The sequence below is a fragment of the Cricetulus griseus genome, chromosome 5, assembly GCF_003668045.3.
Source record: "Cricetulus griseus strain 17A/GY chromosome 5, alternate assembly CriGri-PICRH-1.0, whole genome shotgun sequence".
Lineage (NCBI taxonomy): Eukaryota > Metazoa > Chordata > Mammalia > Rodentia > Cricetidae > Cricetulus > Cricetulus griseus.
The window spans coordinates 177,589,462-177,612,565 of NC_048598.1; the positions used below are offsets into that span (position 1 = coordinate 177,589,462).

General features: G+C 42.2%; 2 pseudogenes and 3 gene segments (V, D, J or C); all 5 read right to left on the bottom strand.

Moving 5' to 3' along the window:
* Positions 1 to 1,213: 1,213 nt before the first annotated feature.
* Positions 1,214 to 4,462, bottom strand: LOC113838413. The segment is given in 3 exon segments: positions 1,214 to 1,250; positions 4,027 to 4,336; positions 4,417 to 4,462. Coding segments are annotated over 3 exon segments (393 nt in total).
* Positions 4,463 to 6,077: 1,615 nt separating this feature from the next.
* LOC113838414 lies at positions 6,078 to 6,542 on the bottom strand (annotated as a pseudogene).
* A 4,001-nt stretch (positions 6,543 to 10,543) lies between these two features.
* LOC118238969 lies at positions 10,544 to 14,004 on the bottom strand. The segment is given in 3 exon segments: positions 10,544 to 10,758; positions 12,128 to 12,407; positions 13,954 to 14,004. Coding segments are annotated over 3 exon segments (546 nt in total).
* Positions 14,005 to 17,375: 3,371 nt separating this feature from the next.
* On the bottom strand, positions 17,376 to 17,910 carry LOC113838409. The segment is given in 2 exon segments: positions 17,376 to 17,778; positions 17,859 to 17,910. Coding segments are annotated over 2 exon segments (375 nt in total).
* Positions 17,911 to 21,376: 3,466 nt separating this feature from the next.
* Positions 21,377 to 22,002, bottom strand: LOC113838401 (annotated as a pseudogene).
* Between the last annotated feature and the right edge of the window lie 1,102 nt (positions 22,003 to 23,104).

Consider the following 23,104-nt stretch of genomic DNA (forward strand, 5'->3'; position numbering starts at 1 on the left):
GGTGTGAGCGTCCTCACCTGAGGTAGATTAATGTGTCACAATGTGTGCTGAGCAGGTGCAATGTGTGTGAAACTGTGTAGGGTTTTCATTGAAAATATGCACACATTGATTCCTAGCATTCTCAGCCAAACTTCACTCTGAGGATCATTTCTCACTTCTCTGCCTGGACCTCTTTCACTAATCATAAACACCCAACAGTTTCTTCTACTCCTGTGCTGTATTTGATGCTGCTGAACCACTGAATGTCCCAAGTGCCACTTGCACTATCCCTGGGTCCCTTTGCAGACAGGATTGTATCTGGGACCTGGATCATAACGTCTCATTCTGATTCTCCAACAGATGGAGACACTATGGTGTCCTCCGTGGTCAGATATCTCATCTGAAACAAGAAGCAATAGAGATCTGTTTCTGGAGATGTCTGGAGTGTCTGCTCTGCAAGTTATGTTTGGAGCTAATTACAGATGACTTCTACACTCCGTTCCTCCATTACATCATGGGTCAGCATTGTGAGAGGAGCATGTCTCCTGATGACACACCTTGACTGTACAAATCAAGGAAAATTTCTATGAATGCTTATTAGAGTTGGACCCAATCTTTAAGTTCTTATGGATGAGATACTTGATATCAAATAAATCACTGAAAATCATCAAAAATGTGTAATTGTATGAGAACACTCATGAGAAAGAGTTTCCACATTGATGGGCATCTACAAAAATTAAATTCATTGCTTTTGAAGCTCTATAGTTCAAAAAACACAGAGTCAAATATAGGGTGTAGATACTGCCTATCTGCTGTCAAGAGACTTCACTTAATCAAGATATTATATGTCTTGCCTACGGTAGGCTTAATAGTTGGAAGAAAATAGGATTTGATAAATTCTAAGATTCAACAATTAGAGAAGTAACCAGATATTTCTTCACTGACAGTGAACTATGTTGTGAAATCACAGACACAAGGTGTTCTTGGAAAGGCTGGTGTCATCACAGAAGGAGGACAGTAATATGGTAAATATGAAGTCTGACATCATGAGAAGTCTCCATTGATGATGCCATGACTCACCAGCCTGTACTGAATGTTTCCTCATATTCTCCAGAATCATCACTAGCTTAAAAGCCTGAGGTCTCTTCCTTGTAGGATAAGATGGTGAGGTGATTCCAGTAGAATTCTCAAGCTGCTACCCAAATAGTCCTTCACTTAAATTCTTGCAGTCATATTAACTACTGAAATTACTGTAATTGTAGAATATATTCATTTCTAGATGAGAAACTTCAAAAATTTTCAACATGTTGATCAATTCCCACTTTGCAGTTAGAGGAAGACAGGAGGGTGCTTTGTAAACTCACTGTTATTTCATGCGCTACTTTTAATTCAGCATCAGTTGCATAGGTTACAATTAGAATTGGACAAGAGTATTCACACTGACAAAACCGCATCGCTCAGATGGATACCATCCATCAATTGATGGGTTTCAGATTTCTCATGGAGAAGAACTCTGAGGTGGAGGAACAGGCAGAACAAGTCACTGTTCTCAGCTGCACTTCCCAACGACAGTCTCCAGAGACCACATGTGCCAAATGTCTCCGTGTTTCTCATTACTTAGATACTTATCCAACTGAATAGCCTTCCAAGAAGTACTGATACCTGTGGCAAACATGTATTCCAATCACTGTAGGTGATGGTCTTATGTTGGGTGGGTCAGTGCTCTGCAGACTGTACAGAGGCAGGGGAAGACTATGAGTTGGAGTCAATGATCAATGGTTAATCTGTGACCCTACCACTCAGGTTTCATGGATCCAAACTGAATTGATACATTCATTTTGTTTATAGTAATTCAACATTGATTATAGTCATCTTCTGAGAATTAGATAATGATTTATGAGGTGATCAAACACTTCTCCTCCAAGATATTATAGACACATGCTCACATTGACATCAGCATGGAAATATATGGATCAACGTTACTAATTTAAAACTGCAGGCTCCCTGATTCTTGCATTCAGGGTGCCTAGGGACATTTGTTGTGCAAAGAGAATTAATTCTTAGTCCTGTATTTACTTTCATCAAAACATAACCACAATTTTGAGCAAGTCTTCAGGTTGCTCTTCAGCTTCCTCTTTCTTCAGAGTTTCTGACACACACTAGATGTGAGCTGTGGCTCTGTGCCTTGCACAGTAGTAGACGGCAGAGTCCTCAGATGTCAGGCTTCTGAGCTCCATGTAGGCTGTGTTCAACTGCTCTGGACTGGGGGCAATGGGGTAATAGCCTGCTGCTGTAGGGCATGGGGACATTATTTACTCACAACCAGAACCTGCAATTTACATATTCATGAGGGAGGGTAGTTATTAGATCAGAGCTGATCCTGTTTGAGAAAGATCAGGAAGACCTCCAGACCTCGATGCCTAACTTCTGTGTTAGACATCGAGGACTGGAGGTCTGAGCTTCAAATGTGTCTGAAGAAATCATTTTGTGCTCCATCCTGGCACTGATCACACAGAGCTCTTCCATCCCACTGAGAGTCAGTTCACCACATCCAGGTTTGTAATGCAGAAACACCATTTTTTAATGGTTCAAGGAACACCTGAACCACCTTAGGGTCACCCATATATGTGATGATGAGAAGTCCACTGAGATCATCCTGGCCCAATAAGACACTAGCACAGAGCATTGGAAACTGCTGTCTTTGCCATACCAGTGAGTGGTCAGCAGGACTATGGACACCTCTGAAATCAGCTTGCAATCCTCGGAACATTTTTTCCCAAAATGTTTCTTAGGGTCCTGAGGCCCACATTTATTTATTCTATGATTATAAATGGTTTGTACTTCTACAAAGGCAATAAGAATCCAATATGGCATTTTTGGGGTTCACACACATATTCCGGTTAACAAAGAACCTCTCCAGTGTAGAGCATGGAGATCTCACATTCCAACTACACAATGAGCTCTCCATTTATTATGTTGACAATGAAATCCACAGAGTCCCTTGAAATCTCAGTGCACAACTTCCTGCTCTACTTCTACTGCCCTTTACTTCTTAGGGATTGGTGGGTCTGCAGTGCCCTCTGCTGGTCTTAGGAACCTGTTCATGTAAGTTTGTCTGAGGCCTCACAGTCCTCTCATAATGGTACCTTCTTCAGTGCCTACCTGGCGATTGTGAGTGATAATTTGAGGACAAAAGGTAAGCTGTACCTGAATTGTTTAGAAGATCTTCATAAACCACAGTCTTTTCTTTAGGTGTTGTTGCATCTAGCAGTATCATTAGCCACTCATGGGGAAATGAGTTAGCAGCACAACTGTTGGACACTGTTTATAAGGTCATTGGTCAACTCTGGAGCTGCCTTTGGGACACAAAGCCTTACAACACCAGGGAGAGGATGAATCACAGCCTGCTACTTATAGATCACTTGGTATCTCTACAAAATGTTTTCACACTTGAGAAAGAACCACAATTTCAGCAACGGTAGACTGTGTTTCCATCTTCTTTTCTAATTTATCATTTCTATCATCAAGGCTGTATGTTTGCATGTAAAGATTTAAGGGTGATGGAGTTGTCTCTTTGCCATAAACCTTTCTGAATGGAAGATGCTGTCTCTGTCTTCAAGTGGTTCAATTCTCTCTCTAGACATATTTTCCCTAAGTTCAGCCTCCACCTACTTAGATGCAGGTCATGGCTGCTAAAAATTTTCAAATACTTGGATGTATTTGTTATAAGCTTAGTGAATGATAACTGTGTAGTCCAATAAATTTCTATCATCTCCAAAGATTAATCTTTGAAGATTGAGTGGAACCCCCTGGATTAGGGACCACAAACTCTTATCTTCATAAAATACAACAGACAGATTTTAATATCTGAACAATTATTAAAAGGGGCCTCGTTTGTATAACAGGAAGCCAAGGATCTGAAACTCAGAATGGAAAGGAAACCACAGAGGCTAGGAGGAAATGTTTGCCCTCTCCCAACGCTGTGACAGAGCTGAGAACCAGCCTGGGATACTGTACAGCTGTCAGCCGAGGCTGTGTCTCTGTGTTCTCCGAGCACAGTAGTATGTGGCAGTATCTGCAGTGTCCACACTGGCAATCTTGAGGAATACCTTGTTGTTGGAGGTGTCTTTGGAGATTGTGAGCCGGCTCTTCAGGTTTGAGTTGTACCTCTTATCATCATCCCACCAAATGTGTGCCAGCCACTCCAGACCCTTCCCTGAGGGCTGGCGGATCCAGCTCACACCCATACCAGAAGTGCTCAGTGAAAACCCAGAGAAAGAGCAGGTCAGACTGAGAGTCTGGGAAGGCTGCAACAGCCCAGGGCCAGACTCCTTCAGGGTAACCTGGGACAGGACATCTGCGGGGGAAAAAGTAGAATGTAAGGCTGGCACAGAGTGAATTATGGGAGTTCATGAAGTAGAAATCCATGGTACTCACATGCAGGTACAATCAGCAGCAGGAATGAGGAGGCAAACAGGGCCATGGCTGCACACCAGTGACTGCCCAGGCCCAGCTTTGCCTTTTCAACCTATGCTTGGGTGGAGTCAAGAGATTTGCATTCAGTCACTGGGATCTCACTCTGAAAGAGGACTTAAATTATGGGTCTCAGGAGGAGCCAGTCTGTGATGAGGTACACAGGATGTCTCAGGGAAGTTCACTTCTGCTCACTACAGACAGGAGCCAACATAAGAAGAACCAGGTTCTCAGTAGGCAGCACATCTGATGAGAACTGTGTGAATTCAGCAATGGACAGTATGTGTCATTTACAGGCTGGCAGTTATGCAGTCTATAATTGCATGGAAGAAGTTGTGTTTCATTGACTTTACTAATCTGTCAATCTCCTGCCTCACATATTTGATATTCTATTATTCAATATTGGCAGCTTCATGTTTACACTGCCATCTATTTCTGAAAACTTTAAAAGCAGCAGGAACAGAAAACATAACCTGTAGCAGAGACATGGTCAGTTATCTCAATTCTCTCAGATGCTGAGCAACCTGGAGAAAGGGAAGAAGGACAGAGAATGATGAAAGTCACAGCTCACAGGGCCCAGGGATTTCTTCACAGGTTCAGTGATGTTAAAGAGCAATGCAGTCTGCTTTTTTCTTGTGGCTATTGATGTTTAAAGCCAATAACTGCCAGCTCCAAGGTCCTGCAGTTTCTTCTGCACACTGGGCTGGGAGAGGAAGCCAGGGCTCACAGGAAGTGCTCTCTGGCCTCCTGTGCACCTGCTCAAGGATAAAGTCTATTTGGCGCCCCCTGATGGAACACTGACTCCCTGCAGCATGCTGGCCCCAGGCTGATGGTCAGAGCATCATGATGGCTCCCTTTATCCAGAACAAAGTCCTGTGTCACAGCCAGTCCATGGTTTGGAAACGGGGAAGAAAAGACTTCAGAATTACATAATTTTCTGATAATTTCAGACTATGCTTTAAATTATTGTTGTTTACTTCTGCTATTAGCATGATAATTACATAAACAATGGTGACTTCTTGTGCCATGTGAAACAGTTCCTCTTCTGAGCATTTAGCTATTGCTCATTCCATATATTGATCTCTCCTGTGTTAGATGTTTCAATATTTCTCAAAATGTCAATCATGATGCTAAATGATTTCTGGTCTGAGGGGGCACAGATCTGTCATAGTCAGTGACATAGCTTAGAGACTTGGAATTAGATGTTTCTTTCCACATCTCACACAGGAAAGAGAATGGACATTTTTGTCTCTTGTGTTCTGTATGATTTTATCTCTCTCTGGCATGAACTCACAGCCTCATTCAGAATTCAAATGTATTTTTTCTCCAGGGGAGTGTACAGATGTATTCACTGTTCCATTCATAGGTTTATTAATTTCAATTCAAATCACTGTTTGTCATTTAACACGTAATGTTTTGAGGACACTGTATCCCTTCACATCACACGTGGAGAGAGAATTTCCAGAAAACAGCAAGAAAAAGTGCAGCCCAGAACCTGATGGGTGCTTCATCTAACCCTGTCTGCATAATCTCCTGGGATGGACCTGTGTTCAGTGTGTGCTGTGCGCCCCCTGGTGGCCGTGAGCGGCCTCACAGTGAGGTTTATGTCTGGGTTCACACTGAGATCACTCACTGTATCTAGCACAGTAATAAGTGGCGGTGTCCTCAGACTTCACACTGTTCATTTGCAGGTAGAGTGTGTTCTTGGCATTGTCTCTGGAGATGGTGAACTGGCCCTTCACGGATGGTGCATACCTTGTGGTACTGCTATCTCCATTAATTTCTCCAACCCACTCCAGCCCTTTCCTGGAGCTTGGAGGACCCACTCCATCCAGTAGTTACTGAAGGTGAATCCAGAGGCTGCACAGGAGAGTTTAAGGGACACCCAGGCTTCACCAGGCTACCTCCAGACTCCACCAGCTGCACCTCACAGTAGACACCTGCAAAAAGATAATTCCTAATGAAGAAAACATCACACATGTCCATTGTCCCTCATATTAATGTCCACTCACACAATCAGCATCTACTGCTCTCCATAAATTACCTTTTAAAAGAGCAACAACGAAAATGCAGCTCAGCCCCAACTCCATGCTGATCCCTGAGTGAAGTCTTGGGATCCACAGCTGAGCTCCTCTGTCTGAGCTGTAGGTCAGGACTGGGCTGCTTTTCATGAGCAGAGAGAGGGCCCATTTGCATGTCTTCCTGCTTTATAGCAAGCTCTGTAGTGGAGCCTGGTGATGGCAGGTCCTGGGTTATTTGTTAATATGCTGGAGGTATCAGATCATAATGTTAATTTGGGGAAATTTTATTAAATTATATCATTTCCTATTTCTGTAAAGACTCATTTTAATGTTCATTTCAACTCCCTTCTCCACATCTGGGATTAGGAGAGCAGTCACATTGCTTTGCAGTGCTCATTTTCTATGAAGTCAGCAGTACTGTGTGGACCTCATCCCTATGAACTTAAAACTCCTTTAATAGCTATATCTTTGTGTAAATCTTCTTCCTGAGGTTGGAAACTCCATTTCTTTATGGAGTTTCTGTATGTGACATGCCTAAATTCCAGTGTTCAGCTAATCACATGTAAAAGTCTTTTCCAGAAGATGTGTGTATTTCTTGTGTTATTGTCTAATTCAGTATACTTTTGCTGCATGTTTACCTATTTGTCCCTAGAAATGCAGAGTGACTGAGAAGCTGAACTTCAAGGCAGAGCTGAGCTTTGACTTCTGTGTCTGCAGGTGGCCCTGTCAGCGGAGCAGTAGGTGGCAATTGAAGTTCAGGTGTCAGGCTACCAGGAGGTGAATCCCTGGTGGGTGAATCTCTGATAGGCAAAACCTGGAGTCCACAGACTCCAGAATAATATTTGCTTTTGCTGTTCATTTTGATATTTGCTGCTGCCACTTTTCTCTGGTACCTGGCATGGTGTGAATGGGTCTGGGGAGATCCCCACTGCCTGCAATACAGTGTGTTCTCATGTGGGAACATCCCATTCTACTGGGCATTTTTACCTGTGCATTAATTTGAAGATGATTTCTCCTTAAGCTGTACTGTCTAATTTATAATATTAAAGTTAGTTTATATAGAATAATGATGATGAAAATAAAAAAGGGAGCTTCACACAGCAAGAGCCTATGAGTTTCACTTCCACAGTAGCATAGAGTGTAATACATGTTAATGAATAGGGAAAATGCTTGAGTCCCTGGAAGCCAGGCTGTCTCAAATTCTTTCCATCTTAATGTGGAAAGATGCATTCACAGGTTTCTGTAAATGATATTGGAATCCAAGTTAGGAATATTTATATTAGGAGATGGTATGAATTGACCCTTTCGTTTAAAGCCTTCTCAATAGAAGGAAATCTTGCCTAGTGCCGGGAACCTAGTCAACTACCCAGGGTTTCTCACATCATAGATGGTGGAGGAAAACATTTAACTGCCACTAACTAGCATGATTTCTTACTATACTCCAACTTTTTGTCTTTATATTTACAAGTATGTGTTGTTATTTCCACTTATCCAAGGAAACTTGTCTTGGCCAAAGTTGGAGACCATTACAGAAAACCACAGCAGACCAAAATGCAGAGTTGTTAAGCCTAAGCCTCAACGGATGCATCTATACCCCATCTCTTGCCTCATAGTCTTAGGGATTGTTGTAGATGAGGAAGTTGAATGAGTGTGTGCACCCTAGGAAGGGTAAGTGTGCTCTGAGATTATGTCTCCTATACATATGAGAGAAGATGTGTCCTTCAAGTCTACCTAACAAGGCTCTTGAAACATGAGCCAAATAAGAATGAAAACAGCAGACACACTAACATGTAAAGAGGAGAGTTTACCAGGCCACAGCTCTAGTCAAAGGAATAGAGGCAACTAAGGAGGCCAGAGCAGGGGAAATGGTCTTCAAAAGACAAGAGTATACCTCTAGGTTTTCCAATACCATAAACCCTAAAAACATATTACAGAAACTGAAGATGTATTTCATTATTTAGAAATATAGAAATCACACACACACAACACAAACACACACACACACACACACACACAGAGAGAGAGAGAGAGAGAGAGAGAGAGAGAGAGAGAGAGAGAGACAGACAGACAGACAGACAGACAGACAGAGAGAGAAATATTACTAAGTTTAAAAATAAGCAATGAATTTGAAAGAAACCAGGACTACCAAGGAACTTTGATAAGGAGAAAAGTGAAGAGAAAAATGAGTATATTATAATCTAAAAGAGATCAAATTAGTTGACAATGAAAACCAAACTCCTTGTTTCCTGAAATTCTTTAATTGTCAGATAGACATAAAAATAGTACAAAATGCATGAGTGGTTGCCTGATAGGTGCAAAACCACACCAGGAAAATTCCCTGTCATGTTACATGTATTACACCCTAGAATTCTGCATGGTTAAGTAGGATCAAGAACTATAAATACTCTTTGTATTTGCAACATTAGTGAGGCAAGCCTGGGACTCTTGATAATGGTTTCCCACAAAATATAATACAAAAATACCCCTAGAGACAACTGCACAAGACATATTACAAGAAGAGATAATTTTGGGCACAGGAGACAAATCTTCTGCATGCTCTGCACCTGGTTCATGCGCTGTCTTCCAATGTGTGCTCTACAGACATTGGCAGACTTGGAACCTTCTTCAACCCTCAGCCATAGGGAGCCATGGACACAGTTCTCATCAGGTTGCCTCCTCTGGATCTTCTGTTTGTGCCTTCTCTCTGCTGTTCATCTTCCTGCCCAGTCAATACCAGTCCACGACTGTCTGCCTGTGTTATTTTGGAAGTTCTCACTCACTTGAAATTCTAAGAAGATACAAAAATATTAAATTCAGTGTGTGTGACGAGTGCCTTACAAGGCATTTCAAATCCCTCCTACCTGTGAGGAACTGAAGGTCCTAACTCCTCACAGGGTTTTTAGCAACTCCCTATCCACCCACATTAAACTGTTCTGTCACTTAGAAAGAAAAACAGAAAACAAAAAAGATAAACACAATATAATCCAAAGAAGTCCATTTTGTGTTGTCACTTACTTCCTATCATGGGGCCACCCCTGAGTGTGGCTGATGTACCTGGTGTCACTCAACTGTAGAAGGTTGATGTCCTCACAGTGCTGTCCATTATGAATGTCTTCATGGCTAAGAGTGTGCTGTGGTTTGCACTTCCACTCCTTCATGCTTGGACACTGTGTGGCTTTAGCTTCCATAGATTTTGTTCATTCTGTCACCGACTCTGTGAGGTCACATGTGTTTCTGCCATGTTGTGTCTGGAAAACACGGATTCCTTTAAGTTTTCTCCAACCTCTGGTTCTTAGAATCATTCTACCCACTCTTCTTCATAGGTTCCTGCATAGGAAGGTTTCTTAAATTTGTTCAGTTTTGGGAATATGTTGTTATTCTGTATTTGTTTGTTTATGATTTTTGGGACAGGGATTCCCTACTTATTTTCTGAGCCTGTCCTGGAATTTGCTCTCTATACCAGGCTGGCCTCCAACTCACAGAGACTGACTGAACTCGGCCTCCCAAATGCTGGGATTAAATGAGTGCACCATCACTACCACCCCTTGGCCCATGTAGCTAATCTTAAAAATAGGATATTGAAGCAGATCTTTGGGGCAGCTGGCCAAACTGTACTGCAAACTTCAGGTTCCTCTCTGTCCCTGTGATATGACCTGACCCTAAAATATGAGTTTCCTGTTCCATGAGTTGATTCCTATGGAATTTGCTTCTTTATACATCATGAACATTACATGTGATAGAAAACTTTTCATGGACCCACTCTGTTACAGCTGCCCCAACATACCTAGATTCAGTTGACAGAGTCGGTCACATCTTGAAATCTCTAAGAAGTCCCACCTTCCCTTCCAGCCTCCATCTTGCTCAGACCTTACTAATCGCCTAAACTGCAAGTCCTTCAGGGACTGAAAGTGAGGTGGTCCCCCATAGGCTCACAGGTTTGAATCCCTGGTTCTCACTTGGAAATGTTTGTAAAGGTTACAATGTGTTTCCTTGTTGAGGAAAATGTGTCATTGGGGAAATCTCTGGGGATTCTAAACACTCGTGCTATTTCAGAGACCACTGGTTCTTGCTCATAGATCAAGCTCTGATGCCTCAGCTGCTGCTCCAGTCACCAAGCCTTTATTCAGCCATCGTCCACTGTAAGGCTCTGAAGCTGTAAGCCCAGTGTATTGCTTCTTTTTTACATTGCCTTGGTCATGGTATTTTATCAAAGATGAAGCAGCCATGATTTCAGAAGGAGGAAGGATGGATATGAAAGGCACTTGAGTGGGGATATTGACGGGTACTGCAACGGATAGAAAATATAAAAAAAAAGTTTAGTTAAAAATATTTTAATTTAAATTTAATAAAAAAATCTTATGATAAATACCAATCCCAGTAAAAATAAACAAGTAAATCTGCTCTCACAGTGAAGTCAGGGTGATTGTTATGATTTCAATGTTAAACATGCAATAGGAATACTTGCAGTAAAGGGCTGGGCTCCTCAGACAGAGCTACAGGGTCAAAAAATACGCTGTTTATTTATGAGCATAGGGAGGCTTCATCTGCATTTCCTGCTGCACAGTGAGTTCTGGGGTGAAAGCATTAGCCATGAATGAATTGAGCAGATGAAGGAGACAAAACTGAGAAACTGGAAAATAATTAAGGAATTGCCTATTATTTATTACATGTTTGTGATATAATCCAAAGTCTTATTTTATTGTCTTATGGACTACAGTCACCCCCTGCATGATTCGTGCCACAGAGGCCAATAAAATAAAGTTTTGATGATTTTAGAAGGAATATCAATGTTTTCTGAATATTGAATCCAGATATAAATAGTAGGAATTGGTTCCAAGGAGGTAGCTTAGAGCAGATTCATGGAGTCTACTGGTATGTGACACTCAGTTTCGAAAAATTAACATATTTAAGTTGTATAAATTATTATTTTTCTGTAAATAACTTTTGAAAATTTACACTTGTTTGTTTTTGTGTGGAGTGAGCTGTGTTTCATGCAGCGCTCATGTACATTAGGTCAGTATTTCTGAACATCCTCAAAGTAATAAAGGAACATGTCTGTGAGTACAGGGAGATCTTAACACTCCACTGTGGGACCCTGCTCTGAAATCCTTCCCACTCTCCAGTCCTGCCCCTACCCCTGTACTGAATGGAGGTGACTCTCAGCATGAAGAGACTTGAAATCACCTCTCCATGGGACAAGTGTGCCAGCTCCTAGTTTTCCAAATGAGGAATTCTTCTACCATAGATAAACTGTCTATAAGACAGGAAATGCCTTTGAGTTGTGTCATTTCTGTTTCTGTAGCATCCCCATGAGAGTGACAGATTCTAGGAACTAACTGAACTCTGCCAGATCGGGTGTCCTTCAAGGCATGGACTCTAGATGAAATAGAGAGGTCTCCTGGATCTTGCATGCAGTTAAATGATTTTACATAAACACAGCCATTCACTCTCAGAGAGGAGACACCCCCTGTCTCCTCTGTGCATGGGGAGTGGGAATCAAAGGCAGAGGAAACCAGGCGTTTTTCTTCCCTGTTCTAAAATATTAGAGTTTCTAGGATTCCTTAGGGCTGAGCGCCCCTGCTGGCCCAGAGCTCCTCTGCAGGGAGGTTTTTGTCTGGGCTCATGCTGAAGTCCCCTCACTGTGTGTCTTGCACAGTAATATGTGACTGTGTCCTCAGGGGTCACAGAGTTCAGCTGCAGGAAGATCTGGTTCTTGGCTGTGTCTCTGGTGATGGAGATGCGGCTCTTGAGGGATGGGTTGTAGCCAGTGCCACCACTATAACCTATGTACCCCATCCACTCCAGCTTCTTCCCTGGGAACTGCCTGAACCAGCTCCAGTCGGAACTGGTGATGGATTCACCAGTGACAGAGCAATTGAGGGACAGCGACTGTGAGGGCTTCACCAGGCCAGGTCCTGACTCCTGAAGCTGGATCTGGGACAGGACACCTGCAGACAGGAAGAGTCAATTCTGTCAATCACATGTTGTCACATCCCTTCATGGACACATGTATGAAATGGTCACACTCACCAGGAAGGGCTGTCACCAGGTACAGAAGACCCAACAGTCTCATCTTCTAGGCTACACCCCCTTTTCTCAGAGGTCAGCCTCCTGTGAGAGAGATGTGAGCTCCCACAGCCCAGGAGGGGAATTAACGTAGAGCTAGAAGATGCATTTGCATGTGGGGAGTCAGCCTTGTCCTTATAAAAGAGGAGGGTGGATTCCACTCCATTTCCTCATTACAACACAGCCATCACTGTGTCTCATTTTCTATAGTGTGTGTCTGAGGTAAGACAGTTTGGGGACCACAGGGCTCACAGGACACACACACTGGCATGACCCCACCTCCATTTCCTAGACCAACACCCCCCAATCTTCTGCTCCTATGTATATTTTTTTCTTTTTTCCATTCATTTATTTCTTAACATTTTATATATTATTATTCTTTAATTAATTAATTTTATATTCAAATTCCAGTTTCTCCTCCCTCCTCTCCCTTCCCTTCTCCCACTCCCCCACCTCCTATCTGTTCCTTGTAGAGTATAAGTCCTTCCCTAGGAAGCTACTAATTCTGTCCATCATCTCCTTGAGGCTGACCAAGGTGCCTCCCCACCCCCTGGCACCCCTGTGTCTAGGCTGGGCAGATTCTCTCTCCATGTAGAATGGGCTCCACTAAGTCTGATTGTGCATTAGAGTTCGATCTTGTTCACACCATCAGTGGCCTCATGTATTGTCCCAGCTGCACCACTGTCACCTATATTAAGGGAGTCTTGTTCAGTCTTATGCAGATTCCCCGTTAGTCAGACCAGAGTCACTGATCTCTCACTATCTCAGGTCTGCTGATTCTGTGGAATTCCCCATCATGATCTTGACCCCTTTGTTCATATTATCACTCCTCCCTCACTTTGATTGCACCCCAGGAGCTTGGGCCATTGGTTAGTTGTGGATTTCTGCATCTGCTTCTATCCGTTCATGGTAGAGGGTTAAAGATTCTCTGGGGTTGAGGATTGTAGTCTGTGTATCTTTTGCTTCATTTCTGGTATCCACTTATGATTGAGTACATACTATATTTGTTTTGTGGGAATGAGTTTCCTCACTCAGGCTGTTTTTTTTTTCTAGATTAGTCCATTTGTCTGCAGATTTTAGGACGTCTTTGTTTGTTACTGCTGAGTAGTACTCCATTGTGTAAACATATCACAGTTCCTTCATCCATTATTTGGTTAAGGGGCATCTTGTTTATTACCAAGTTCTGGATTTTACGAATAATGCTGCTATGAACGAAATTGTTGCTTCTGTATTTTTAGGTGTCATGCCAACTCCAATCTACTATTCACACTTGGCTTCCTGAGCTCCTGGTTTCTGATTAGGAAGACCACACTGCTCAAGTTTTTCTTCCCTTTTCCAGCCAAGTAATGTTTTCCCATCTTTCCTAGAAAGTTAGCACGCTGTCATGTCATTGTAGCATGGAGTCTGTACCTACTTCTGTTATGATAAATGTTTCCACCAAAAGCCGCCAAGCCCCCACCGCCATGTGTTCACTCTACCCCAGCCGCCTGCCTGAGTTAGGGCCCCGATTAATGCACAGAGACACTTGTATTAGGTATAATGCTGCTTGGCCAATGACTAGGATTCTCATCTGTTAGCTCAGTCTTAATTATCATAAATCTATATATTTTATAAGACTTATTGCACGCCTTCAATTGGCGCTCTCCCTTACTAGTGGATCCCATCGCTGTGCAGGATGCAAAGAGGAAAAAGGGGACACTTCCTGTTTCTCCTTGCTTAAATGAGTCTCCTTGCTATGTCACTTCCTGCCTGGATCACCACTTCTCTACTACATTTCCCAGAATCCTCTTTGACTCCTAGTCCTGTCTAACTTGCTGTCTCATTGGCCACACAGTATTTAATTTATCATCCAGCAAGACAAACACATACACAGAAGCACTTCCCCATCATACTTCTTCCTCCTTCCTGACTGCAGAATGTAGAGGAAACACATGCTGATGGGAGAAGCTTCTTCCCATACTTCCTCCTCCCTCCTCAACTCCCAAGTCAATCAATCCGTATTCACCACCTTGCTTTCTTTTTAAAACAAATAGGATTCCAGTGAATAAAATACAATAAAGTAAAATTAGGTAAAAATAGACACATTTGAACAGGAGAAAACAAACAAAAAACTGACAAGAGCCCAAGAAAAGGCACAAGAAACAGGTGTGGATGCAGAGACCACCAGATTTATATACTCAGGAATACCATAAAAAGACAAAATGAGAAGCTGTTATATATAGGCAAAGGAACTCTATGGTTAAATAAGAGATAAATAGATAAATGTATAAAATAGAAATAAATCCATGTGTTATCATGACACAGGGAACCTCCCAAAGGTATTTGATTAGATACTGCTGGCCTCCGCTGATGGATCTACAGTCTGTGCTCAGGACTATTTGGTTTCCTCCACCTGACACCCTTTGAGAAATGTCATTTTTTAATTTAAAGATGTTATGAATTGGAGATAGGTAATGGGTTAGGGATGGGACCACATGCACACCTCCTTGTGTTCTAGAACCCCATCTTCTGTGGACAAATGCATGCCCTGGTTTTCCAAAGAGAAATTCTTTCTACTCTGAGGAAACTGTCTTTATGGTGATTGAGAGAGTCTTTGAACAGGGTTATTTCTGTTATTGTAGCATTTACCAGGAGAGTGACACATTTCGAGGAACTAACGGATCCTGTATCCTTCTAGGGGAGGGTTCTAACTGCCATAGGAGATGGTCTCCTGAGCCTTGTATGTGGTTAACTGAGAGGAATAAACTCTGAGTAGAGTCAGGAAACAGCCTTGCTGGCCTCTCTGCACTTACTCCCCAGGCTCTGCATGAATAATTTATTTTGGTTTTCCTTTTTGATGCCTCATAGCAAAAATACTTAGCAATGTTATTGATCATATGGACATGTAGGGATTGCTCTGAAATGTTTGTAGACAGTTTTATTTTCTATCAGCAGTCCTTTATAGGTCAGGAATGTTGTCTGAAGAACTTTGTGTGACTGTAATGCAGCAGTGTTGACATAAGATGGAGTTCTGTGGAGAATGGAAGCTTTGACTATTCTTGAGAAATCCAGTCTCTCCCCACAGAAGTCAGCCCTATGAACCTTGCATTAGTCCAGAAAGTTCACATCTAACAAAAACCCAACCTTCATATCACTGTTAGTCTTTCTGCTGAGAGTTCCCAGGGATATACAGATAAGGAATCCTCTTTCCTTTACATCCTGAGGCTGTGGTTTATATCTGAGCAAGAGAGTTCATGATGGTGATGAACCTCTATACTGCACATAAACCATTGGGAGGACACTGGGCCTTGGAGGAAAAGAAATTTTTGTAATTAAAATCATCAGATCGTAGCCATGCTATCAATGGCAGAATTATTTTTCCTGATATTCAGCTTATGTAGATCCAAGGTATTGTGTTCTCCTAAATAAAACAGAACAGAAACAAAAAGCCATCATAGACAGAATTGCTTAGATACATACATATGAAAGTTATAACTGAGTCCAAAATTAAGAGTGGATATGGTAGTTGTCCTCGGTAGTAGAGTGGTGAGTATCCCTGCCTGTCACTCGGGAAACCAGGGTTGGATTCCCCAAGGGGGAGACTAGCAGCCTCTTGCCGGGCATTGGAGGTACATGCTTTAACCCCAGCACTCGGGATGCAGAGGCAGAGGCAGAGGATCTCTGTGAGATCGAGACCAGCCTGGTCTACAAGAGCTAGTTCCAGGACAGCCTCAAAAGCCACAGAGAAACCAGTCTTGACAAACCAAAAAAACAAAAGAGAAAGAAAGTAAAAGAAAAACAAAAAAGAATGGATATAAGTTGGCCATGACACCTATAAAAATAAAATTCTCTCTCAATCTCTTTCTCCATCTCTCTCTGTCTCTGTCTCTGTCTCTGTCTCTGTCTCTCTCTCTCTCTCTCTCTCTCTCTCTCTCTCTCTCTGTGTGTGTGTGTGTGTGTGTGTGTGTGTGTGTGTGTGTGTGTGTGTGTGTGTGTGTGTGTGTGTGCTTGTGTATGTGTTGGTGTGGGGGTGGGGTTATCATGTGCAATACACTGTTGTCCAGTCAGTGTCAATCAGTGTGAAAATAAAACTTGTGACAAATACAATGAAATTGGGGAAACAGGGGAATGATCAACTGGACTCCTGATGACATCAACGCCTTTTACATCACCAGTTTCCAATCCCGCTCCTCTGGCCCATGTTATATGAGCAGAAGCCCAGAATGTCTCCAAAGTGACAGATTCTATATGGAGAGGACTTCACAAAATGGTATTTGGCTCCAGCGTAATCTTTCAAATGATACGAAGCTTGATTGCTACTAACAAAAGCAATACAGGATTAGACTTACCTATAAAAGATTACATAGTATTTAAGTTAAGAGGAAAGGTAAAGAGACTCCCCACAAATCTATGGAAAAATCTTCTACCAAAGTATTTGGTGTGCTGTTAGATACATCACTGAATTTTGAAAGGTGTTTTTGTTTGTTTAGCTATTGTTGACTTTTCCTAGCCAAATTCATATTACAGTGTAATCCCAGGTACTCCAATAACATTTCTAGTGTCTTAGATTTAGAAGACAAACACACACACACAAACACACACACACACACACACACACACACACACACACACACACCTCATAATGTATTGTCACAGCGTCTTTTTTTCTGTTTCATTAAAGCAGAAGCATGTCAATGGAGGTGGTCACTGATAAAGATCTCCTCAATGTCTAGTTACTGCAGGACCACAGGGCTTACTCAATCAGCACCACTTCATTCTCAGATGGCATTTGGAAAGCTTGACAAACACCCTATAGGACTGTGAGAAGGACGAAGAAAAAGGGGAACTCAGATTTATGAATTCTGAGAAAGTCCCCAGGCTAATCTTCTGTGTCCTCTCAGCTTCATGTTCCTCCAGGGTTTCTGACAAACTCAGGATGTGGTTGCAACACTGTGTCTTGCACAGTAATAGACAGCAGAGTCCTCAGATGTCAGGCTGCTGAGCTCCATGTAGACTGTCCTGGAGGATTTGTCTCTAGTCAGTGTGGCCTTGTCCTGGAACTTCTGATTGTATTTAGTGTAAACACTATCAGGATCAATTCTTCCAATCCACTCCAGTCCCTGCCCAGGCTTCTGTTCAACCCAGTGCATATAACCGTAAGTGAAGGTGTAGCCTGAAGTCTTGCTGGATATCTTCACTGAGGTCCCAGGCTTCACCAGCTCAGCCCCAGACTGCTGCAGCTGGACCTGGGAGTGGACACCTGGAGAGAAATGCAGAGTGGATGTCACTGTCACCTGAGTACATTCCCCATCCTTAACTCTGGAACTTGGTACACCTTACCTGTAGCTGCTGTCACCAGGAAGAGGATGATCCAGCTCCATCCCATGGTGAGGACCTGTGTGTTCAGTGACTGTGGAGAGGACACTGCTCATATGTTGATGGTGGTGTGGACATCCCTGTATTTACCACATAGACTCACATGATTTGCATATTCATGAGCAGGGTGCTTCTTAGATAAGGACCTAGTCCAGCTGGAGAAGCAGGAGGTGGAGGACACCTGGGTCAGTCAGCAGGATGCTGAGGTCCTTGTCTGAATCTTCTGTGAGGATATGTATAGCATCCTTCTTGCCAGGTCCTTCAGTAGATGCTGAGGATGTAACAACAGGACCTAAGATCTCAAGTGATGTCATGCCTGAGACAGTGGCTCCATTATGTGACAAGGTTATAAGACTGATTTACAGATGGTGGCTTTGATGATGATGACAGTGATGGGAAATTTAAAACTTGCTGAGGTTGAACCTTACAGCCTCCTTTCAGATATATGATGGGGAATGTACTGTGTATGTTTATCTTATTGATTGTTAAATAAAATACTGTTTGGCCAATGAAACGGCAAGTTAGGCAGGACTAGGAGTCAAAGAGGATTCTGGGAAATGTAGTAGAGAAGTGCTGATCCAGGCAGGAAGTGACAAAGCAAGGAGACTCATATTTAAGTGAAGGAGAAACAGGGAAGCATCGCTCTTTTCCCCTCTGCTATTGCTCCATCGGCACAATGTGATCCACCAGCAAGGAGGGACGCCAATAAGTTGTCCAATAAGATAAGTCTTATAAAATATATAGATTTATTATAGTTAAGACTGAACTAACAGATGAGAATCCTAGTCATTGGCCAAGCAGCATTGTACCTAATACAAGTTTCTGTGTATTCATTTGGGCCTATCTCAGGCGGACGGCTGGCATAAAGCTCACACGTGGGGCTCAGGCGGCTTTTGGCAGAAAGATTTATTGTAACAGATGTATGCAATTAATAAGTGCCTTTCCAACAGATTATATACTGAGAATCTCTGCCAAATCTCAAAAATATTTGCTCATCAATGATTATTGCAACAACATCACAATAACTAAATTGTAGAAATAAAGTATGTAACTGCCAACAGAGGATCTCATCAAGTAGACATGTTTATATAAACAAAACAAGCTGTTCAACTACATGGAATAGGGAAATTACATCTGCTATAGAAAAATGGATGAAGCTATCGATAAGTGTATTCAGATCATCTCAGAAACCAGACATTATGAGAATAGAATCAGTAGTTTTTACATATTGCATGCTTATACACAACTATGAAAGGAAATACATGACAAAGTATGAGTGCAATCGTCTAGTAGAACAAAGGTAAAGTAGGAGGGGACAGAAAATGAAGGGTAGAGATTATGGGGGAAAAACACAGTGTATGAAATACATGAGTATGAAAAATCTAAAACTATGTAAAATGTTATTTTCATATTTCATATATTACATTCTTTGAAATTTTAACCCATGTATAAAATATTGTATGATCATATCTATGCCCACTATGCCCCAGTGGTTCCACTTGGGACTTTTCAATCAGTCCCCATCCCTCTTCAAGACCTCTTTTGTTTCATTTATTAGTAACAGAGTGAGTCCAATCAGTTTTATCTATGACACATGGATGGAGTTTTTCATTAGTTCACAAGAAACATGCAGACAACTTCCAAAGAAAACTGATTATATTTTCCTTATAAGTCTTCAATGTCTATAGATTCTTTGCTTGGTGTGGGTCCTCAGGAGTTTCTCCAATTCATATAACAGTTTTAAACATTGTTATTCGATCTTGAGTGGTGTGAACAGGAGAGACAGGCACCAGTGTGTGTGTGTGTGTGTGATCCTCAGAGGACAACTTACAGAATTCAGTTCTTGCATCCTATCAAGTTGTTCCAAACTATCAAACTGATGTTGCCAAGTTTCCCAGGAGACACGTTTACCTGATCAGCTACCTGAGAAGCTCTGGCAAAACTGAATGAACTCAATGGCATTTTTAAAATTGTTTTCTCTGCTATCACATTGTGCATTTTTGTTTCATGTTTTTGCCTGTGTATCATGGATATAGAGTTGTGGTTTTTTTTTAATTTGTGTGCACTTATGTGTAAGTGTACTTATAGTTTTCTTTCTGTTTGGTGTTGATTCCTTCCTTAAAATATTCTGTATGTATTTTTTTTCCTGGAGAGGCAAAGACATGTGTAGATTTTTGTAGGGGAAGATACATGAACTATCTAGGAAGAGTAGGTGAAGAGGAATCAGTGATCAGAATTTATTGTAAGATTTTTTTGAAAAAGTTAATGTCAGTGAAAACTGAATAATATAAACAAAAAAATATAAACCCATAAATAGTTTGACAAAGAATCTTGACTGTGTTTGAGTATGGAAACCTCACACGTCAACCACAGCAGGTGGAGGTCTACTAGCAGACTCAAGAAAGGAAACCACAGAGGATACAGAATCCCCTCCACAACAACCTCATCTCTCTACTGGATTCTTGGTTCCATTGCGCCCCCTGCTGTTCATGAACCCCCCTCATGTTGGTTTGTCATTGCTTACACTGAGGCTGCACTGTCTCTGTCTCGATCAGGAACAAAATCCTAAAACTTCAGTGCTCACAGAGCTCAACTGCAGGGATAAATGGCTTTGTTTACTGGGAGATGCTGACAGGATGTTTCAGAGATGAATTTCATGTTGTTTCAATATTACTGTCAATGTCCCTCTCAAAGCCAGGCTCCTCCCTGGTGTCAGTGGGACCAAGCTCTAGCAGAGCCCTATATAATAAAATGACAACAAGATAGAATAGGCTCTTGCTGTGTTCATCAGTCTGTCCCTGGGACAGAGAGACACAGTAAAAGCCAAAGAGCCACCCATCTGCACAGGGGAACATGCAAAATTGCTGACTCAGTTGGAAGACAAGAACCTGGAGCATTTCCTGTAAACAGGCTGCAACAGAAAACAAAACAAACAAACAAACAAACAAACAAAAATACAGAATGGCTCACAGGCCTCGGGGAAGAAAGGGAAAGGCAGCCTCTGGTGCTGAGACTCTGCTGGGCAAAGATCCTGCCAGGTGCAGCTGCTGCAGGACCAGTGGCTGCAAAGCTGCAATACAGTGCCTGTTTCATGAAACCATGACCCCAAAAAATTGGATGCGTGAGGAGGCGTTAATCTCATGAGTCTTAAGCAATAAAAACCAGAAGACAGATGTCAGGGTAAAAACCTGGAAGGTTAGAGAAGTGGGAACAGCTGCCAGTTGCTTCCTACCTGCTTTCTTCCTACATCCAAAAAGCCTGAGCTCATTCTACATCCCACGTTTTCCCTTCCTGTCTCCATCTCCCAAGTGCTGGGATTAAAGGTGTGAGCCAAGAGAGCTGGGATCAAAGGCGTGTGCCACCACTGCCTGGCTTCTGAGGTTAACTAGTAGCTAGCTGCACCATCTGATCTCCAGGCATCTAAAAACCACAAGTACAGAACGCATTCAAGGAAATCCTTAGATGAAGTGACATCTGAGACCTCAGAACCAGCCTCCAATTATGTTCTGCACCTGTTCCTGCAATGTGCTGGTTTTCCATGTGCGCAACGCGCCCCCTGCTGGTCCTGAGCGCTCCTGCAGGGAGGTTTTTGTCAGGTTTACAGTGAAGTCCTCTTACTGTGTGTCTTGCACAGTAATAAATGGCGGTGTCCTCGGCTCTTAAGCTGTTCATTTGCAGGTAGAGGCTGCTTTTGGAGTTGTCTCTTGAGATGGTGAATCTGCCTTTCACGGACTCCCCATAATACGTTGCATAATTATCAGGTTTGATTCTAATTTGTGCAACCCACTCCAGCCCCTTCCCTGGAGCCTGGCAGACCCAGTTCATCCAGGCACCACTGAAGGTGAATCCAGAGGCTGCACAGGAGAGTTTCAGGGACTTTCCAGGCTGCACCAAGCCTCCCCCAGACTCCACCAGCTGCACCTCACACTGGACACCTGTGAAAAGAGAATCATGTCCGTAAACTCTCACAAATGTCCACTGTCCCTCTCATGCAAGTCCACTCCACAGTATCTCTCCTTATGTATAAATTACCTTTCAAAAGAGCAACAAGGAAAACCCAGCTCAGTCTCAACTCCATGCTGAGTATTCAGTGTTCAGTGATGACCACAGAATGGGAGGACCAGGGAGTCCAGTGCTGGGCACCTGTGTCAGAGCTGCAGTATCAGGGCTGGTTTTCAATGGCAGAGGAGGATGTAGTTTGCATATCTTCCTGCTATATCGTGAACTAAGAGGCACAAATAATGGTGCAACTGTTTGAGACGAAATTAGGAACCTAGTGGTGTTTATAGCATCAAGGCATCAATAGTTTCCCCAGGCATGTAGCTTAGCTGCTAGAGTATTGTTTTGCATGCCTGAAGCCTTGTGTTCATCCCCACCATACATGATAGGCAAGAATTTGGAATAGGAGAACCTTAGATTTAAGTTAAGCTTGGTGTATATGAAACTGTGTGCCAATAGAGAAAAGAGAAGATATAGGGAATGAAAAAATAGACTATTCAGTATGAATTCATGGTTTTACATAAAAATGTGTTTTCAGAATTACTTTCTTGTGCTCTCTACTTGTAAACTTTTCTGCTCTCTTTTTATGAAATATTAAAATAATTCATAGAAATTTTAGATAAGAAAAACTAAAATACAATCATTTAATAAATGTTTTTATAAGATTCAATAAATAATGAATACCTACTTTTAATTTAATTCATGAAATGTGGTTGAGGCCACAGCAAAGTACTATAGCCTTTCACACATAAAGACTGAAAATTGATCCTCAAAATACAAAAAAAAATTACATAAATATAAATACTGTCTGAGATTCTTCTTTAACAATGATTAAAACACATTTTGATGACCTGTATTGAGCATATAGCTCCTCCAGGGTTAACCTTCCCCACCTACCATACAGACCTGCTGATCCCCTTCACAAAGGCACTCCAACTCTTCTGTGACCTCCCTAAAACACTCAGTGTGACTATTTACTCCATTCTACATCCTTCTGCTCTCTGGTTTTTCAATGACTTGCCTTTCTCTCTCCATCAGTTAGGCCTGCTGTTTCTCACAGTAAAGGTCCACCTGGATCTGGAGAGACTTGACTGCATGGGACAAGGAAATCCACCTCCTTCCTTTCCCAGAGCCTACTGTCTTCCTGTGACTTTCTTTCCCATGTGATCATGTTGTCTTTACTCTCTCCCACATCTTAGGCACTGTTTACC